Source organism: Mastomys coucha, unplaced genomic scaffold (assembly GCF_008632895.1).
Source record: "Mastomys coucha isolate ucsf_1 unplaced genomic scaffold, UCSF_Mcou_1 pScaffold20, whole genome shotgun sequence".
NCBI classification, from domain to species: Eukaryota; Metazoa; Chordata; class Mammalia; order Rodentia; family Muridae; genus Mastomys; species Mastomys coucha.
The window spans coordinates 36135617-36155712 of record NW_022196903.1 but is presented as its reverse complement, the minus strand read 5'-3'; the positions used below and the strand labels follow the sequence as shown (position 1 = coordinate 36155712).

Here is a 20096-nt window from a genome sequence, read left to right as displayed (position 1 = left end):
AGGGTCTTGAAATCTTGCTTCTCCTATCTCAGCCTCTCTATTAGTAGTATTGTTTATTTCATGTATTTGCACTATACTGTGGTGTTCAGAACAGCTTATATATTTCAAAAGTCTTTATATACCCAAAAGAAACAGATGATTAACTAGGGAGGTGGCTTGTAAGAGAACAACAAAGTGAGGCTGAATGTTTTGCTTGATGTTTGTAACTCTTGTATCAAGTTTGAAGAAGAGGACTTTATAAGTTACTTTTTCTCTGAGATGAATGCTTTTCCAAATTATCACAGCTAATGAACCAAATTCTTACCCTCACCTAATGTCTGTGCCACCCTCCAAGCAAAACCATTGGTCATTGAAACAGTTGGTGGATGACTTTATGGATAGACCATTTTAATACACACACCATTTCTTAAAGGAATGTAACCTGTTCTCTGTGGTCTGAGAATAATGTCACTCACTCCAGTCCAAAAAAAAAAAAAAAAAATTGCAATTAGGTAAGTAGCCTCAATTAGACACTATACATCCCAACCCTTTCACTCTTGGACACCTTTGTAGCACCTGACTATTAAGTCCTGACAAATTGTTTGACTCAGGTAAGACACCTGGTCATTGTTGTAATGAAACCCACTAGCACATACACTAACTAGAATAAACAGTAACTAGTGTTAAAAAAAAAGAGAGAGAAAGAAAATCAAGCATTAATTTTATCTCAGGACACTGAATTAATCTTTAAAACTCTTAAAATCTTTATGTTATTGTTAATTGAGTTACTTCCATAGTCATTTTAAATAGCTATTTATAATACCTTTAATCTTAGCATTATTATTGTTATTACAAAATTTGAAAGTAATTTTGATGAAGAAATTTTAAATTAAAGCTCAGACAGCTGCATGCAAAAAATGAAAATAGAAAACATATGGTATGTTATATACCTAACATTTATAAAGTGATAAATTACAGTAATTGTTCTATTTTCTTAACCAAATTTAACACTTGTTAATGATTGATTTATTAAAACCAGTACTTTGAAATATTTTTGGTAAAAAATTATTTAATTTTTATTACTCTTTATTGAAAATCTAAAATAAAATAAAATAAGGCATCCAGAGCAGAATAAATTTGAGCATTTATGACTTTATTATTTGTTAACTAAAAAAAAAAAACATAATCTTTAAACTCTTGAGATATTTGTTTAAACCTCAAAGTAGGTTTTGAAAATGACAGTTGTAAAGATTTAGAGTTTTCTCATACATGGGTGTAGCTAAAATAAACATTTTGAAAAAGCAAAAAAAAAAAAAGAAGAATAAAAGGGGAAGAGAATATAGGTTGTATTGTACATCAACTGACTTTGGGTTAAGCAGTGATGAGGGATCAAGGCTGGGTATAATTAATGGAGAGTGTATGGATGGATAACTTATTCAATGCACACCTACTGGTTTGAGTCCTGGGAAGAGAATAAATAGCAGAGTTGTGGGAAACAAGGTAACATGGATGCCAATTAGTACTACAGTGAGCATGAGACCAGTAATAGAACATGTTGAATTATAACTATTTGCTGTCTGAGGGCTAGACCAAAGGACTCATTTCTATGTCCAAGATGTGTTCCTGTCTCTTTCCTTTGCTCCTACTGTTTTGACTTCCTTAGTTTTCATAAACTGGCTCATGGCTCCTTTTTTCCCTTGAATACTGAGTGTATCATGTGGAAGTCTTCCTTCTTCAGATTGCATAATTCATGATAAGACCTCTCCCCTAGTCACTTGTTCTTCAACTCTCTGCCCTCTCACTTCAACTAGACTAGAAATTTGTTGCTAACAATAAACCTTCGAAGAGGTCTTCATCTTGTGACATGGATGGTGTTTGCTTTCTGTAGCTTGGTGCTCAGTGCTTATGTTTTACTCTCTTAAATTTTACCAAACAGAAAATTTGAAATGATTTATGCTTATAATTAAAGCAAGAACCCCCTCCCTAGTACTATAAGCAGCACAGGCCAGAGGAATTCTTCTAATCATTGAGAATCTGGAATGAAACAGAAAACAGCAAGGTCTGGTAATTATTTGGAAAGAATTTTCAGAGCCCATGCCCTACAATCTCTCCACTACAAATACTATCTTTTACCAAGGTCTGTGCTCTGTATAAACCAGAACACCAATCAGAGATTATCCTGCTTCTCTGACCAGGTAGCCAAAGTTGAAACAAAGCCTGAGGAGCAAATTACTTGAATTGCCAAGGACAGGCTATAGCCATATATATTTTGGCTTTATTTGCTCCCAGGAGATAGAAAGACAAAATGTGGGATATTTGAGGATATCAACAGTAAAACAAGACCTGGGCAATTCCTTTCCAATGTCATCATGATAGAGGAAAAAAAAATTGTTATGCAGAGCCACCCAAGTGCATTTTAAGGGGACTGGAATTCCTCTAACCAGTTTGCAAATGATTCTGTAATATGTAGTTCCATTCCTATCTTGGAGCCCTGAGCTGTCTCTGAGGAGAAGCAGAAACCCAGGATTTTTCAACCACTCTCATTATATGTTTAGGGCTCATAGATAGAAACCGGTTTCCCTTACAGATGGACAGGAAACTATTCAACAATATAATTGTATCTTTGACAAAAAGTATATAGCAATATATACTAACCTAACAAAAATAAGGACATTAATATTTAATTCCATCTTTTTAAGTTAGAGACCTTAAGGAAGTTATTTCAAATTGAAAGTCTTGTGCAGGAATTGAAAATTCATTTTCTAGTTATTGCTTTAGGGCATTAAGCCTGCATTTAAATGTGAATTAGGGGTATGTGTGTGTGTGTGTGTGTGTGTGTGTAAGTCTAGCTGTCAGAGCAAGAACAGGGAGAAACAGATATAAAATGAAAATCATGCTTTATATATGTAGATAAAATAAAGTCTTAAGACCATTTTCGTTTGTTTGTTTAACAAGTAATTACCATTACATGTAGTGAAGATTTTGAATCCAAAACAATAAGACAGATTTCATGCTATATAGCCCAATTGTCTAATCTGGCTAAAGTAGAAAAATGCAACTGAAGAAATAATATAGCTCATGGTTGCAGACATTACATATACCACAGTGACCAACCAGCTGAAGGAGAGAGTCATGGATATTGCATACTCACAAGCTTGTGATTAGTAACACATTCTAAGGATTCCATAGATGGTTGGCTACTGTGGCCCAAAGGCTAATGCTAAGATATCCAGTCCTTACCCTATATCACCCAACTACCTCTAGATGTCTAGAGTTTCAGTTGTTTCTCTAGGTCTCAGTTGTTTTTGTCACCCATATTTAGAGCCACCATTTTGTGAATTTTTCTGTGTTATTTTATATAAATAAAAACTGATATTTGAGGATCTACACATTGTGAGGTTCATGAACTCAGAAGTTTGTGAGCAGAAAGAAAGTGCCTGTGCCATGCTGTGGCTAAGCTGCTGGCACAGATGTAGATGCCTGAGTCCTCTTGATTTGTGGATTGGATCTTCAGCACAGAGAAGGAGCCCTCAAGCCTCTCTGCAGAGAACCGGTCACTAGGCATTCCAGATTTGTCAGATATAAACTCACCCTGGAAATTTACCAGAAACTCTAGCCCTTGCTTTTGTTTCTGTCGATACCAATAAAGTCTAGTACGATCAGAAATTGGGTCACACTTAAGAACTACATCTTGTCCCCTCGTTGCAACTCTGTACATAGGAGATTGAGGGACTTCAGCATTAGTGAGGTCTGTGAAAACATAAGTTGTGAACAGAATAAGGAAAATGGTTGTAGTAACAGTTCTTTAAACACAGACACACACAGAGAGAGAAAGAGAGGGGGGGTTGATGTTCTAATCACTCACTTGCCCTGAGGAGACAGAAAATCACCCAACAGAAGAGCCTAATGCCCATGGCTCAGTCAGTATAGGTTTAAGGTTCAGTGAATGCCTATCCTACTTAGTAAAAGCAGAGGAAGATTGTGGTGGCCCATCTCCTCACATGGAAGTCCTCACTGTGACTTCACTTATGATATCTGGAACACACAGTTTGCATTATCAGTACTTGGATAACTGACTTAAACATTTATCCATTTCTTTTAACAAGAACTAAAGGATGGGCCTTGATTTCCAGCCTCAATGCTGCATGGTCAGAGATTTCATATCCCTTTAAAGGGAAAAAAGACAGGAATCTATAAATTTCTAATATAGATTTATGTTTCACAAATAGCCTGGATGCTTAAAATTCCTATGCCAACTGACAGGTTGGACTGCACACACAAATGCATACAAACTTGTTTAGTAAGTAAATGTTCCTCTACAAACTCATCAATTCTCATGTTTTCTGAACCACAGACCAGGTAACTGGAAGTATAAAGGACATTCAGATCCTAAGGTATGAAAGACATGAAAGACACATCAAAGACATGTGCTACATTGGCCAGAAAAAAAGCAACAGAACAAAAATATGGAACTTACTACTTAGTGCAATTTAGTTGGAGTAGAATGAGTATTCTAACTTTGAAGTCATCTGCTCTCGTTTGAATAGACTAATCGGTCACATTAACCATGAGTTAATCCTGCCTGGTGAGACATCACAGAAGCTCATGAGCAAAAGATAGAAGCAAGAGATTAAACCATGAATGAGTAGGAGGAAGATTTCTGCTACAGTCATGAAAGAAACATCTAGAACAGAAACATCCTAGTCATAGTGACAGTTCACTTGAGAAGAGGGGAAAATTCAGAAAAGGAGCCTGGATACTAAAGCAGGCTTGAGACAGGTGTGAGTCCAGGTTCAGTCCAGGAGAACCCATTTTGTGCTAGGTGGTGTTAAATCAACTTACCTAGGTTGTAACCATTTTCAGATTATACTTGATAATGAAACTTTTGTATACAATTTAGAAAAATTTTAATTAGCATCACTGTACTGCAAAGGTCACTGAAGTGAAACAGTGAGGTGGTGACATAAATACAAAGGTATCTAAGGACCAAAAGGATGTTTTGCTTCTGTATTCTGTATCTAGTTATCTTCCCACATGGTGAGCATCAGAGGTCAGCTGAGCATAGAGGTTGCAACAGACAGTTTGGAGTGAGTGTCTCTGTTTCTTATTCTTATTCAAGATCCTATTAGTTCCACCTTAAGATTCCTACCCAGAATGTCTGGGCACACTTTGATCCCTCTCCCTTGGAACTCTATCCTGTGCTCTGCATCAGAAAGTTAAAGCTCTGGCTGCTAGCTGAAGTCACTAATATATAACTTCTACATTTCAATACAGCTCTTTCTCAGATCAGAAGATCTGTGATCACATCTGTGATAAATGCTATCTTCCCATGATGCTTAACAGGTTCCATATTATCACTATGGTGGATATTTAGTTAGATGTATTAATATCATGTGATTTCAATGAAAGAAGACTCTAAGATGGTATTCTAGGAATGGGTCTCTGATCTATCTAAATTTCTTGTAGAAAAATCACTTAGAAGAAGTCTTGGGATACAGCCACTGAATGAAGCCATGATCTTGCTCTGGCCATTGGGGCAAGAAAGTATAGAACCACTCTCTGGTACTCATGATAGCCCAAGTACTTATGCTTGCTCAGAGTTAGGCTTCAGATCTGGCAGTGCAAAGTAGGATCCAATGTTTTGGTTTATTAATCTAGTGAGTAGATGTTCAATCATGTCTTTTCTATGACATGAGCTGAAGTGCAGAGGGAGAATGAAGTAGGGTTGTGTGAAGGAGAATAAGGAATCAATGCAGATTCAAATTATAAACCATCTTTCATTCAGGAATACTTAGGCTCAAGAAAAAGACTACACAAGTTAGAATTAAAGAATCATCAGAGGAAGAAAGCAATGGTGGAGACATCTGAGTCCAAGGTCTGGACCAAACATGACTGAGCTTACCAAAAGATGCCCCTCAGAAGAGACCCGAGGTGAATACTGCCCAGAATATTCATAGCTCCCAGGTTCCAGTGTTGAGAACTCCAATGTGCCACTGAGTTCCCGGGGTGGGTGCCTCTTCTCTATATGTATCTTTATGTGCAGAGAGGAGGCAGCCACACAGCTCTGTGGTATAACTGCTGGCACAGAAGTACACAGATGTCTGGGAGGGAGAGGCCAATTCCACAGTGAGGGTGAAGTCCTCTGTGCTTGATCTGGAGACATTGTACCCCTCAGAGACTTCTCCTTTGGAGATGACGCCAACATCATATGAATAGTAGATTACCTTTAGTCCCAACGATGGATCCTGACGGTACCAGAACATGGCGTCATGCTTCATATTCTGAGTACATCTGATTGTTACATGTTGTCCTGCCTTTAGAATCAATGATTTTGGAGTCTGAATGACACCAGCACTCACTGGACCTGTGGAAAAGGAGAACATGTGAATGCTTCCACAACGATGGAAAGGTTTTGTTTCAGTACCTTACAATGCCACACCAAGACCAGCGCAGAACTCACCTGTCTGCAGGAAACAAAATGCCACACTGCATAGTAAACTGAGGTTCATGGCATAGATTCAACAAAGCCGGAAGCCCACTGACTAACTTTCTGTGTAGCAGAAGGAAAATGAGCTCTGAAGCAAATGACTGAGTTCTCAGTCTCCCTACCTGGCCACCAGAGGCCACACCCCTTCCACCAGAGAATCATCTCCAAAATATATGTCCATGCAATGGCTAAATAGAAGTCAATTGTCCAAATTGACTCAAATACCTCTTGACATTTTTTATAAAGTAGCCTGTGAGTCCATGTATATTATATTCCCACTGAGGTATAATTCCTCATTAACATATTGGTCTAGAATTGCAGCACTCTTGTGGTTTACTGGTGGCTTTTGATGTATATATCTCACATTATCCTTTCCTGTTTGCTTAATTAAACACAAACCTATTAGTGTACTCTCCCTGCAATGAATCGCTCTCATGCTCAGTTTTTAAACCGAAGGGGAAGACCCATCAGCCTTTAAGGAATTATTTGTCAATTTATGACAAGCAGAACACCTGACAACTGTAGTACAAAAATGCTGATGATCAGGCAGGGCTATAGTGTGCTGCTAGCTAAGAGGAACAGTGCAGAGTCCTTTGGCTCCAGGGAGCTGAGATTCAATTCAGAATGCTAGTCACCAATTGTTGTGCTATAAATTGAATAATGGATATTTCCTCTTTCTTTCTCCTCTTTATTGTACTATTGAACTGGGGTCCAAGGTCTTCTGGTACCAGAGCACAGAGAGGTGTCCAGAGAGAAGGGAACGTTTCATAGTTGCTACCTGTTCTTTGACTTTGGTGTTTCGAGTTTGCATGACCCTGGAATTTACAGGGCCTATGTGTCAGAAGACAGAGCCTGCTAGAGCCCTCACTGGCTAGCTTGAAAAACACAGGGCAAAAACTTGCAAACTATTCCCATGACTCATCTGCTCCCAGGAGACAAAGGGCCACACTGCAGTGCAGCTTTCAGCCCATGCTCAGGATCCAGGACTTCTGGGGGAACTATTTGGAGGTTTGGAGCTAAGTCTCTTCCTGATAGGCTCTGATATTACTTTCCCTGTAAGACACCCTCGTACAGTACAACCTATGGTAAGACATAGTCTAGCAGAGAAGTGGAACCCCATTACTGTAGCCCCACCCCAAAATGAAGATAGGTTCAGCTCCATTTTCCTCTGTTCATATTGTACCACATTTCCTTCCATGTTAACGTCACCTCTGCTTGTTATTGCACCCGGCCTGACCTTAGTTCCCTACTATTGCCATCCCTATGCCTTTATCCTCCACTGCTCAAGAAGGGAACTCACTCCTTAGTGCACACTAGGTCCCTGATTCTCTCCTTGTTTTGAGAGGTCTATGATTGACTAGATCCTGCATCTGACCAGGCAGCCAGGCATTTTTTTGAACCTTCTTTCATTGTCACTGCAGGGTTCCCTGTGGCATCACAGCACCCCCAAGTGGGTGACACACGTCAGTTCTTGAAGTCCTACCTCCTAAGGTAGTGTGCTCCTGACTGACTGATGGGCTGACTCAGAAACAGCAACCAAGTCCTCATCCTGCCTCACACACATTCTTATGCCTTCCCAGCCTGTCCAACTTAGGGTCAATTTGCAAATCTGTCATCATCCTGTGGATAAAACAAAAATATGTGGACTAAAATTATGATTCAAAATAAAACAAATGTTGCCCATGGTCCCTTTGTAATTAGTATCTAAATGAAGAATTAAACTAGGATAATACAGATAATAAAAATAATGAGTGGTGATCTCAGGGATATGAGCCTGGAAACTTGCTATTCTGCAGCTACTCCTCATTAATCAAACCTAGACAGTTTTATTCTTTACATGTAAATCATTGCCAAAATTTAGATAGCACATTTCATAAAGAGAGTCATTAGAATCTGTATATGCATTTGCAAACTTACAAATTCACAAACCATCCAACTCCATATGCAGAGATGATGGCAGATTTTGCGGGATCTAAGTTTACTCTGAGCTCTCACCAGTGACCCAGGGATGCTTATGAAACATGAACACACTAGAGAAGAACTGCTCCCAGGTGGGTTAGTCTCCCCAAAAAAGAGCTCACACACACAAACTCTTCACTCACAGGCACAATGCCTTCTAATTGGCAAGAAGTGAGATTTTTACTTCTCAGCACAGCTAAGTCTGCTTTCGGTTTTATGTAAATTCTGAGAAACTTTGATGGTGTTCCAGCTGCATCTACTCCCTAAAGATGAGATTATGAGAAATGTGGCAGTGGTGACAGTTTTCTTTGCTGAGGGGCTATGTTGCTGCCTGAGCATGGCTGTAACATCATTGTCTTTGTTCCAAAAGCATGCTGGCAAACTCGCCCTTTTGTTCACACAGTCAGGGGTTTTCATGGTGCCTGACTCTGACTGAGAAATCATAATGGCTCAGAGTACTACAAAAGATACATGAGAACTTGAGATAACCCATAGCACTTATTCATTCTCTTATAGATAAGAGTGTTGCTTGAGGGAGGGCAGTAGTGAATGATAGTTGGCTATGGTTCCTTGGAAACAGGTGTTAATTTTTGTTTCATAAACATTATAGTAGGATGCATACATTGCTTTATTTTGAAAGCAAGGGCAAGAAAGCAAGACTGGTGCCGTGGAAAAGTACAGTAACTGGAAGCCATGTCTTGCCACTGCACAGCACCTGTCCAGTCTGGGAAGCACCTAGTGCTTCAATCACGGATACAAAGGCTGCTGAGCAGTAAAGATCTCTGGGAGAAAATGTGAACCCAGAACCTGTCAATGGGTTTCAGAGCATTAACCCAGGGGAGCAGAATTCATGTTTTGGGAAGTTGGAGAATCAGTCCATCTGGGACCGGGTGTGATATGACCTCCTCTGCATTTCATCTGAGACAGAAGTCAGCAGGGAAGACCCCATGCTAAGTGTCAGGCTTCTCACATCTGCCAAACAGTCACCAGAGATGTCTCCAAGTGGGATTGTCTACCACAACTTGCCTGTTAGAACACCACTTGCTACTTGGTGAAGATAGACGGCACTGCTCTAGGTTGGGCTGCGTTGGGTCATATATCCCTGCACAGTTCCTCTGCTTCTCCTGGAAGGCAGTTGGCTTCCTCTTCCTAACCTATTTCTATGCATGCCTCACTAGTCCTGCAACACATTTTTCATTCTCCTTTACAAGCTCAGAGATCCGTAATTGCATTGCTGAACTTGGCAGCTAGCTCATTGGTGGGCATTTATTATTTGACTTTCTAGTGAATCAAATCATCAAACAGTGCTGTTCTTAATCCTCCATATTGCAGACGGTCAGCTATGAACTCTTCTGCAGAAACATCGGCAGCTCTTTGGTGTAACCTAATCTTGTCTGTTATGGACTTTCCGCCAGCTAGACAGATGACTCAAGCATGCATGCACAAAATAAATATGTTCCATCCCCAGAATATTGGAAATGTACCTTCCTTAACCTCACTTTTGACACTGGAAGGAAAAAAGTCATAGAAAATTAACATATTCTCTTTGAGATTTTGATGAAAAGCATGACACAAGCTTAGATAATCTTATGCAGGGAAATGGTAAAGAAAACCTAGAACCAGTTACCAAATTCATCCAGTGTTCCTCACTGCAGACAGGTTTTGTTCCTCACTGCAGACAGGTTTTGTTCTTAGCCCTAGCCAATTCTCTCAAGGAGGAGACCTTTCTGGCTCATCTTTACCAGGTGCCTATTGATCAATTTACCCTGAAATGAGCCACAGTGGCTGCTCTATATTTCTGTGGTAACTGCTCTCTTTTCATTCATTCTCTCTATTCTAGAACTCTTTTGGTGGCACACACCTTTAATCCCAGCAATTGGGAGGCAGAGACAGGCGAATTTCTGTGTTCAAGGCCAGCCTGGTCTACAGAGTGGGTTCCAGAATATCCAGGGCTACACAGGGAAACCCTGTTTCGAAAAACCAAAAAAAAAAAAAAATTAATGATAATCCAATTCTTATTTCCTCATATATGAGGTGACAGGTGGAGCATACAGGTGATTAAGTTTCTTTGACTTTTTCTTTGATATTGTATCTGAACAAAAGCTATTCTTATGCTCTATGCTCATGGAGCAAGGAAAGGGAGTCCTGCCTAGATTAATGTAGGATTAACAGTTAAGACAGGTACACTTCAGAAAACAGTTTCTAAGTACTGGCCTTCTTACACATGCTACTCCTGACATAAATTATTTATAGTGTTAAGTTCTTTAAATATATCTGCTTAACTGTTATTAAGGTTTTAGGAGTGCATTATATAAAAAAGAATGTAAATACTTTTAAACAATCCATTATTTTTAATATTCTGGGTATAAATGCAAACAATCTATAGATATTTTACTGAGAATTATCAAATATGAGCAATCACTTATTGATAAGCCAGTTACTCAGAAATAGTGGCCTGACAGGATGGGAGGAAAATTCTACCCTAATTTTTCATGGTTATAAGCCAAATAAAGCTCTGCCAAACACATCCTATTTTAACAGATTTTAAAATCTTCTGCATACAAAACTCATTAAAACCTCTCATAACAGCAGCTGATGTACCTGTAGAGATTTTGGTGGTATAAAATGACAGTTTCTATTCAAAATCATACAAACATAAGCCATCAGTATAAAGCTCATTGAGAAAGTCTATTTCTCTACCTTAAAGGGAATACCCAGTAATGTTTTGTTTCAATTAGAACAAATTTCTAAATGACCAGTCAAGCTTGAACTGTAAAATGCAACAATGTAATAGCTTGGAAATGCATTAGCCACCAGGAAGAAATAACTATTATATTTCAGACTAGATAGTAACATAAAAATGTCTGAAATACAAATGCCTGACTCACTCTGAACCAGCAAAGTGGCTTCGTCTTCCAGCTGCTTTCCTCCAGTTGAAGTTAATGAGGCAAGAAGGAAATACAGAGACCAGAAATGAACCTCAAACCGTGAGAGTCTTCTGGGAGGACCTTTTTAGAAGCCACATTGTGAGTAAGAAGAGAGATGAGCCTAAGCCTCTAGTGAGAAAACAGGGCAGGAAAATGGTGTAAGTTCAGTTTCATTTGACTTGACACATGCATTGAAATAATCTAGCTGAATTTTTAATGAGAAAATCAACTGTAGGTTTACTAACAGCAGTTCCGTCAGCTGAGAAGACAGCAAGAAAGTATGACTTATAAGCCTGACTGTACGATTTCTTATTTCTTTTTTCCTTTTTATACATTTTAATTGATTATTTTATTTATTGATATTCCAAATGTTATTCCCTTTCAAGGTTTCCCCTCCAGAAAACCACTGTCCCACCTCCCTCTTCCTGCTTCTATGAGGGTGCTCCCCTACCCACCCACCCACCCACCCACTCCTACCTCTCTGCTCACGAATTCTCCTACACTAGGACACTGAGCCTTTACAGGACCAAGGTCCACTCCTTCCATTGATGCCAGACAGGCCATCCTCTGCTGTTTATGTGGCTAGAGCCATGGGTCCCTCCATGTGTACTCTTTGGTTGGTGGTTTAGTCCTTGGGAGGTCTCGGGTGTCTGGTTGGTTGATATTGTTGTTCTTCCTATGGGATGCAATCCTCTTTAGCTCCTTCAGTCCTTTCTCTAACTCCTCCATTAGGGACCCCATGCTCAGTCCAGTGGTTGGCTGCGAGAGCATTCACCTCTGTATTTGTCAGGCTCTGGCAGAGCCTCTCAGGAGACAGCTATATTAAGACTTCTCTTGACAGTGAATCCATTCTGCCTTGCTGAAGGATCACTGCCTTAGTACATAGAGAAATACATGTGTGTTGCTTATTAATTGTTTGATCCTTGGTATTTTGTTAACATATTCCAAATGGGGCAGGCAGTAATCACGTGATTAATTTATGTCTCCAGTGTGCAAATTATTCAAGAAGGTAAACCAAGAATATTTAAACAAATTTTGCAAACATACCTTATGCAAATATACAGGGAGTTAAAAGAGTCCAGTACATAGGACCGTGTAGAGTTAAATTATTAAAGATCACAGCAATAGCACATTAAATATGTTTGCATTCCACATTTCCAGGTATTTTGATGTAGAAGAAAATGTTATCAGTGTATAAGGTTAAAACTACTCAAAGAATATTTTTCCTAATAGGAACTACAGAAATGAATCTTATCTTTAAATTTCCCTCTTAATTTATCTGGGGGATTTTAGCTAGTAAATATATAATCTGGATAATGCCTACAGATTTTTTCAAGATGTATGTGAAATTTCTATGTAGCCCATCAAATTCAAAAATGATGAAATTCAAACTGAGGGGTTCTGCTCATTGCCACAGGCAATTCTCCTGCTTGTCCAGCCCTGTCCCATTATCTGGCCAGAGAGGTAGCTTGTCTTGTCTTCCTCAACAAATCATTCACTGAAGTGCTGGCTGATGCAGGAGAACCAGAGCAAAAGTCTGAGCACACTGTCAAGAACCCATAAAAAATAGAAAGATGCTTTTGTACCACAATATTACCACAAATACCATTTTACTCCAGAAAAATGTTGCCAGATATTACCTTCATTGTGTGTGTGTGTGTGTGTGTGTGTGTGTGTGTGTGTGTGATAGTTAGCCAATTGTGTAGCACTTTCTCTGAGTAGAAATATTCATTCCCACTGGAGAGAAGAAGGAGCCTCATACTACTCATGAAGCTAAAGACATTTATAAAATACAGAAAACTCTGAAATCTTGAGGTCTCACAAAACCCTGTACCAGTTTAAGAAATTACTGATGGTCAGAGAAAAAAGATTCTTTGGATTGGCAGAGCACTTCTGCTATATGGCTTTATGGTGGTTTGAATATGCTTGTGCCAGGGAGTGGCACTATTATAATGTGTGGCTTTGTTTAAAGAAGTGTGTCTCTGTAGGAGAAGGCTATGAGACCCCTCTCCTGGTTGTGTTAGGAGTCAATCTTCTCATTGTCTTCAGAACAAGTTGTAGAACTCACAGCTCCTCCACAGACAGGCCTGCCTGGATGCTACCATGCTTCTGCCTTGATGATAGTGGACAGAACCTCTGAACCTGTAAGCCACCCCAATTAAATGTTATCTTTTGTAAGAGTTACCTTGGTCACAGTGTCTCTTCCCAGCAATGGAAACCCTAACTAAGACAGGCTTTATATATGGTCACCCACTCTATAATAGGCTTTTAGATGCTGCTGCTGTCTGAATCACTATGCTCCTGGAACTCTTCACATATGCTTCTGTAATTAGCTTCAACAAATTCATTGAATGCACCATGAGTGGGGCATTTCCTTGGTCTGCTATATCTGCTATACCTGGGCTAGTATGTAACACTCCTGGCTTGAGGCCTGCCTTTCATAACCACACCTCTCTGCCCACCTCCTGCTATTTGCCAGGCCTCGCTCCTGATTCCAGTTATATCAGAAATCCCACCTCTACAGAGACCAAAAGAAGCCGCTGATTAGGCTGGCATACTGACGAACTTGTGGGAGGGGTTTTACCTCACCTATTCTACCTGTTGGCTTGTAACAAACAGGGCATTAAATTCAAGATGGCTGAGCAATCATGACTCCCATCTAATTTTTTTAAAACCTTCCACGTGGACAGGTATAACTTTGACCACCCTATTTTCTCCCAAACTCTCTCTTACCATTGCTTTTCCTTCTAACTCCATTTCCTAGAATAACCCTTTCTTTAACGTTGGCGCTGGTAGCCAACACTAGTAGACAATTGTTTAAATCCCTTCATGAATATTCACACCACACCAATCTCTTCTGGAGTGGAACTCATCCTTAGTGATTGAGACTGGCTTTCTAAATGATTGGTCAACTATTCTTTAATTTTTATATTGAGATTTTCATACAAATTACAAAATATAAAACTACAATAATTAAGTATCTTTTAGTTGTTGTGATAAAGAGATACATAGAATTCACCACTGAAACTATTTTCCTTGATGTTAATTTTAATCACTTTTAAGTATACAGCCCAGAAGCATTAAAAACATCCATACTGTTATGCACCTATCATAACCATCCATCTTCCCCACTTCTTCATGTTTCCAAAGGAAGACTTTATACTGAATAAATGCAAACTGCCACTTCTCTCTGCTACAATTCTCAAGATGTTGCCATTCTATTTGGAGTCATTATCATACAATGTGTATCATTTTTGTTTTGTTTTGTTTGACTACCTTCATATGACACAATGTCTTCAAGATTCATCTGTGCTCCTGTCTGTATCAAAAGCTTATTTTTCTCAGGGTAGATAATATTCTAGTGTGTGTGTGTGTGTGTGTGTGTGTGTGTGTGTGTGTGTATGTGTGTGTGTGTGTGTGTGTGTGTGTCTGTCTGTCTGTCTGTCTGTCTGTCTATCTGTCTGTGTGTGTGTGTGTGTGTGATGATGATGATGATTTATCCATGCTCCCGTGGACAGACATTGCTCCCACCTTTCAGTTCTTCTATTGGAATGTACTGTTGTCCTAGTATCACTTCTAGTCCAGCACTTACTCTTTGCACAGGTATATCCAAAAGTTGAGTTGATGGACCACAGAGTAATTTTGTGCTTAAGGATTTGAGGAACTTCCAGATTCTTTCCCACAGTGAGTGGTCAAACTATTTTAATCTCCCATCAGGATTATACACACAAAAACATGATTTCTCTACACACTTGCCAACACTCCTTCTACATTTTCTTTTTCTAAATATCCATATTAAGTATAATGTTTAAATTTTTAAATTTTTCTGTTTTAAACTGAAAATAGGTTATTTTCTTATAAAATATTTCCTGATCACAGTTTTCCCTCCTTCCACTCTTCCCAACTTGTCCCCACCTATCTTCTACCCACATCCCTTCTTCCTTCCTCTTTAAAGAATGTAAATATATAGTGGGATTCTATTCTCTTTTGGTACTCTTTTTACTTTTTATTGAATTAACCAAAACAGTAGTCTCCACAATTAAAGGAAGTTACTTTTAATTGTAAAATATTGTGACTATCTATTCTACTCAAAGCTCAAATAAGTTTTCTAATATTAATTTAGAAATAATATTTATTTCTAATATTAAAATAAAAGACTAGTCTTTTATTTTACATATCAATCTAGTCATTTACTCCTTTTGATTAGGAATCAGCAACCTGTGAACCAGCCCCTTGATAAGGAGATAGTAAGCAAACACTTTCGTTTAACATTGCAAAAGAATTCAGAGATCTGAATTCTTACAAAATACCTCTCTTAAGCACAGATAATAAGATAACTGGGTGGGACCCTGTCCTGAAATTACTATTTCAAGCACATCTTGACCTGAAATCTCTGTGTCCCCAGGCTGATCTTGAACTCAGGAATCTTAAGAAAGAAAATATCAAGCTTTAGCTGTACTAGTGCCTGCAGCAGTGCATCTGATGATATAGAGTGTGTTTTAAAAACAGGCTCTTTTTGGATTTGGCATCCCCAGCCCTGATTTCCTGCAGCCCACTGGAGACCAGCTCCATGTAAGGTAAAAATTCTGTGACCAAACACTGACAAAATCTCATTCAAAATGAACTTGTACAATGCACAGCCCCAGGGATTTATAGATAGTCATTAAGAATCATGTCTCAGGGATGGTAAAAAAAATAGCATGAATTCATCAAAGCTTTCTAAATAAGCTGTTATAAATGTACTATAAAGTACCTGAATTAGCCAAAAAATATTGCTTTTCCTTAAATTTTTGAAAACTGAGTCATTCACTTGGAGAATTTTTATGAACCTGTGAACGTGTGGAGTTTCTTGCAAAGTAAATGGTTATTTATTTGCTTCAAACAAGGGTACCAATTAGAAGTTTTAACACAAATTCTGAAGACTTGTAATTGATTTCTGTAACTTGACTCATTAAGCACTTGAGTCATGATTCCCAAGAATCTTTTAAATTGCTTGTTATTCAGTCAGTTATTGAAAATATTTATCAAATGGTGGAGCAAATTATGTACAAGCAATGGCACTCTTCATTGGGTCTTGTATAGTATGGAATAATTTCATTTTCCATATTTGAGTTTGTGCATGTCTATAGCATACCCGGGGGAAGATATTCATCTGGAAATTCTTTTCTTTTTTCTTTTTCTTTCTTTCTTTCCCTTTTTTTTTTCTGAGATAGAGTTTCACTGTATAGCCCTGGCTGTCCTGGAACTCACTCTGTAGACCAGGCTGCCCTTGAACTCAGAAATCTGCCTAGCTCTGTCTCCCAAGTGCTGGGATTAAAGACATGTACCACTACTGCCAGGCTTCATCTGGAAATTCAATAAGAAGTTTCAGAGCTTAGGATAAATCCAAATGGGAAATAAACATTTGGAAAAACACTGAAACTGAATAGCAGAAGCCAGAGGCTTGGAACAGTGGGTGAAATGCCTTTCCAATACAATGATAGAAATGAAATGATAAAATGAATTGAATCTGAATCTTCAATGGATCTTCCCCTTTACAAATAACTAAAACTAGAGAAGGGGGATTTATAGAAGACAGGGTCCAAAAGTCAGGAATGGATTGTTTTTCTTTCTTTCCCCACGCTCAGTAAAGAGCATTAGTAACTACAACATCCTAGTGCTGACATGTAAGCTTGGTCAGAGCTTACCCAGGAACTCTTGGGACTCTTTGATCTTTATGCATCTTATGCTCCTTCTTATGCAAATAACACTAATTACAGCTTTCTTGTTTTTACTAATTTATAATTACACAATTATATCTTCATAATATTACATTTCTTTGCTTTAAAATTTCTAACAGTATAGCAATAAATCTAAGAGAAAAAATATGATTAGAAAATTTTTGAGAACCAATATTTTAAAATATAATTTTTGTCAATATTTTCAATTTTTTCAGATATGTGTATATTGTGTGATGAGCCTATTTATTCTCTTGTCTTCTTATTCTCCCTTTCTTGTCCCCACTGATGTATATTATTGGTTTCCCTAAATAGATTCAGTTCTACTTTCATTTCATATATACATACATCATTTTAAATAATTACTGATAAAATCTAAGGACTACAAATAAGAAAATCTTCAATTTTTGTCTTTCTATAATTACTCTAATCCACCAAACTTCTACATGATATAATTATCTCCAGTTGCACCTATTTTCTTATAAAAAACATAACTCTGTTCTTCTTTGTGGCTAAAAAAAAATCTATTTTGTATGTACAACACATTTCTAAATATTTAGTTGATTTGTGGGAAGTGGCACATTACATGCTGCTTCATGCATGTGGACATCAGAAAATGACTTGCAGGAGTCAGTTTTTCCTTCTGTCATGTGGGTCCCAGGGATTGAAGTCACATCTTCAAGCTTATCAGCAAACACTTTTACCTCATGAGACATCTTACAATCCTCTATATCACAAATTCTTTATCCATTCTTCTGTTGATAGACAGTTGTCTTGGTTCCACAATGTGTCTGTTATGAACAGTGTTGCCACAAATATCGAAACCCAAGTACCTCTGTGACATGTTGACTTAAGAATCTTAGAGTAAATACTCAGGACTGGTCAGGGCTAGGTCCTATGGCAGCACTATTTGTTTTGGTTTGGTTGTTTGTTTTGTTTTTTAATCTACATACATTTCCATATATTTTTAATAAAATTTTTTGTATATAAAAAAGACTCTTATACCACAACATAAAACAAAAATGCTGTAAAACTTACTTTCCCAACTGCCTCTATGATTATACAAAATCATAGAGGCCAAACATTTGCTTTTAGCTCTAGTCAAGTATGGCCAACATGGTGAAGAATGACTACTCTGCCTATTCACTAAGAAGTCAACTTCATAAAAAAAAAGGGTATAATATATAAAGATACAACTAGCACTATGTAATATAGCTATAAAACAAGACTACAAGGTAAATGTAATGGCAAAAGGTAAAAGATATCCAGTATCTATCCACTCTATGTGTAGATATATTTGGGCAGATACGTACTATAGAGAAACTGCCAAAAAAATTCATTCCTAAGTTCACCTACATATTTATAGAGAGTGGTGAAAGCCAAGGACCACCCGTGGCTTGGAGAGGGGTTCAGAGGAAGGGGTGTCTGTGAGCAGCAAAAAAAAAAAAAATGGCTCTGGCCCAGAGCTGTGGTAGCATATGCCTTTAATCCCAGCACTTGGGAGGCAGAGGCAGGCAGATTTCTGAGGTAGAGGTCAGCCTGGTCTACAGAGTGAGTTCCAGTATAGTCACGGCTACACAGAGAAACTCTGTTTCGCAAAACCAGAAAAAAGAAAAAGAAAAAGAAAAAAGAAAAAAGAAAAAAGAAAAAAGAAAAAAGAAATGGCTCAAAGTAAAATCATGGGCCGAAATTGGCAGCCTATTCTAAGCTTGAGACAGCTTTCTGGCCTGCTTTCTCTCTGATCTGCTTTCTCTGGAGATCTCCAGACAGCTCTGTTCAGCTTGCAACTGTGCTCCAAGTAGTTTGCTCTTCCATTCTACAAAATTCTCTGAACAGCTCATCTCTTGCAGATCATAAGCCCAGTCTTTTACTGGTCATATCAATCCAGTCATTTACTCCTTTTGATTATGAATCAGCATCCTGAGACTCAGCCCCTTGATTCTTAAGAGACAGCAAGCACACATTTTCTTTTAACATTGCAAAAGAATTCAGAGATCTGCCTGCCTCAGTTAAGCATAGACAATAAACTAACTGGGTAGGATTCTATCCTCAAATTAGCATTTCTACCACACCTGGGCCTGGACTTGGTATGTCCCAGGTTGACCTTGAACTCAGGAATACACCTGCCTTTGTATCTCCCTGCCTTTGTATCTTTCTGAGAAACTGGCTCATTAATGCAGCTGCCTCTGTTCCTTAAGATTCATGAAGCTTCTCATAATTCATATTGCATCCTTAGTTTTTGAGAAACTATATAGTTTTCTACTGCCTTAAGGGCTGTCCTGAAGGCCCCAGCATTTGTCATTTTGCTAACACTAACCACACCTTTGCCTCCCTGACTCATGTGGTCTCTGATTATCATGGAGTCATTAACATTAACAGGGAGGACATTCCTCAGAGGAATGTGAAAATATGTACATTATACAAACAAGCCTCGTGCCCACAGTGGCCATTGACACGTGTGGAGGCCCATGCCTGCTGACCCTGTCCTAGGAACAGGAATCAAGTCATTCTATCCCCACCAAGACCATGCCAGATATGGCAGTTGAACATTTAACACTGACTTATTATAAAATGTATACAAACAAGAGCATCTCAGGGTCTGAGGGAGGATTGCAGACTTGGGAGTCCACCTTGCACAAGTACAAAACTTCCTTTCACTTGGAAAACTCTAACTTAGGAGTCTAACTTAATGAACAATATGTGCTTTGCATTAACTTGCAAAGCTATCTTATTTCATAAGCACGAGAGCAGTATATTTTCCTTCAGGTAAAGCCAATTAGCTATCCCCATAATCACTACAATCAACAAGTGATTCTAGAATGAACCACTCTTAACATTTAAGAGTCCTGTTAAATCCCCTTCACTGAAGAGTAGTAATTATTTCTCTTAAGATCATGTGTGTACAGCAAATTTATGCGCTTACATGAATTTCAGCAAATTATCTATATCCATACCATAATATGAGTAATGCTTATGAGATAATGGCTGTGGAGCATTCACCAGAGAAGACTGCTCAGATATGGGCTT

General features: G+C 38.4%; 1 gene segment (V, D, J or C); it reads right to left on the bottom strand.

Annotated features, from left to right (window-relative positions):
• LOC116098799 overlaps positions 1-6547 on the bottom strand; it is a 10725-nt gene extending 4178 nt beyond the window's left edge. The window contains 2 exon segments of the V gene segment in view: positions 5882-6343; positions 6440-6547. Of these exon segments, the coding sequence occupies positions 5931-6343; positions 6440-6488 (462 nt within the window).
• Between the last annotated feature and the right edge of the window lie 13549 nt (positions 6548-20096).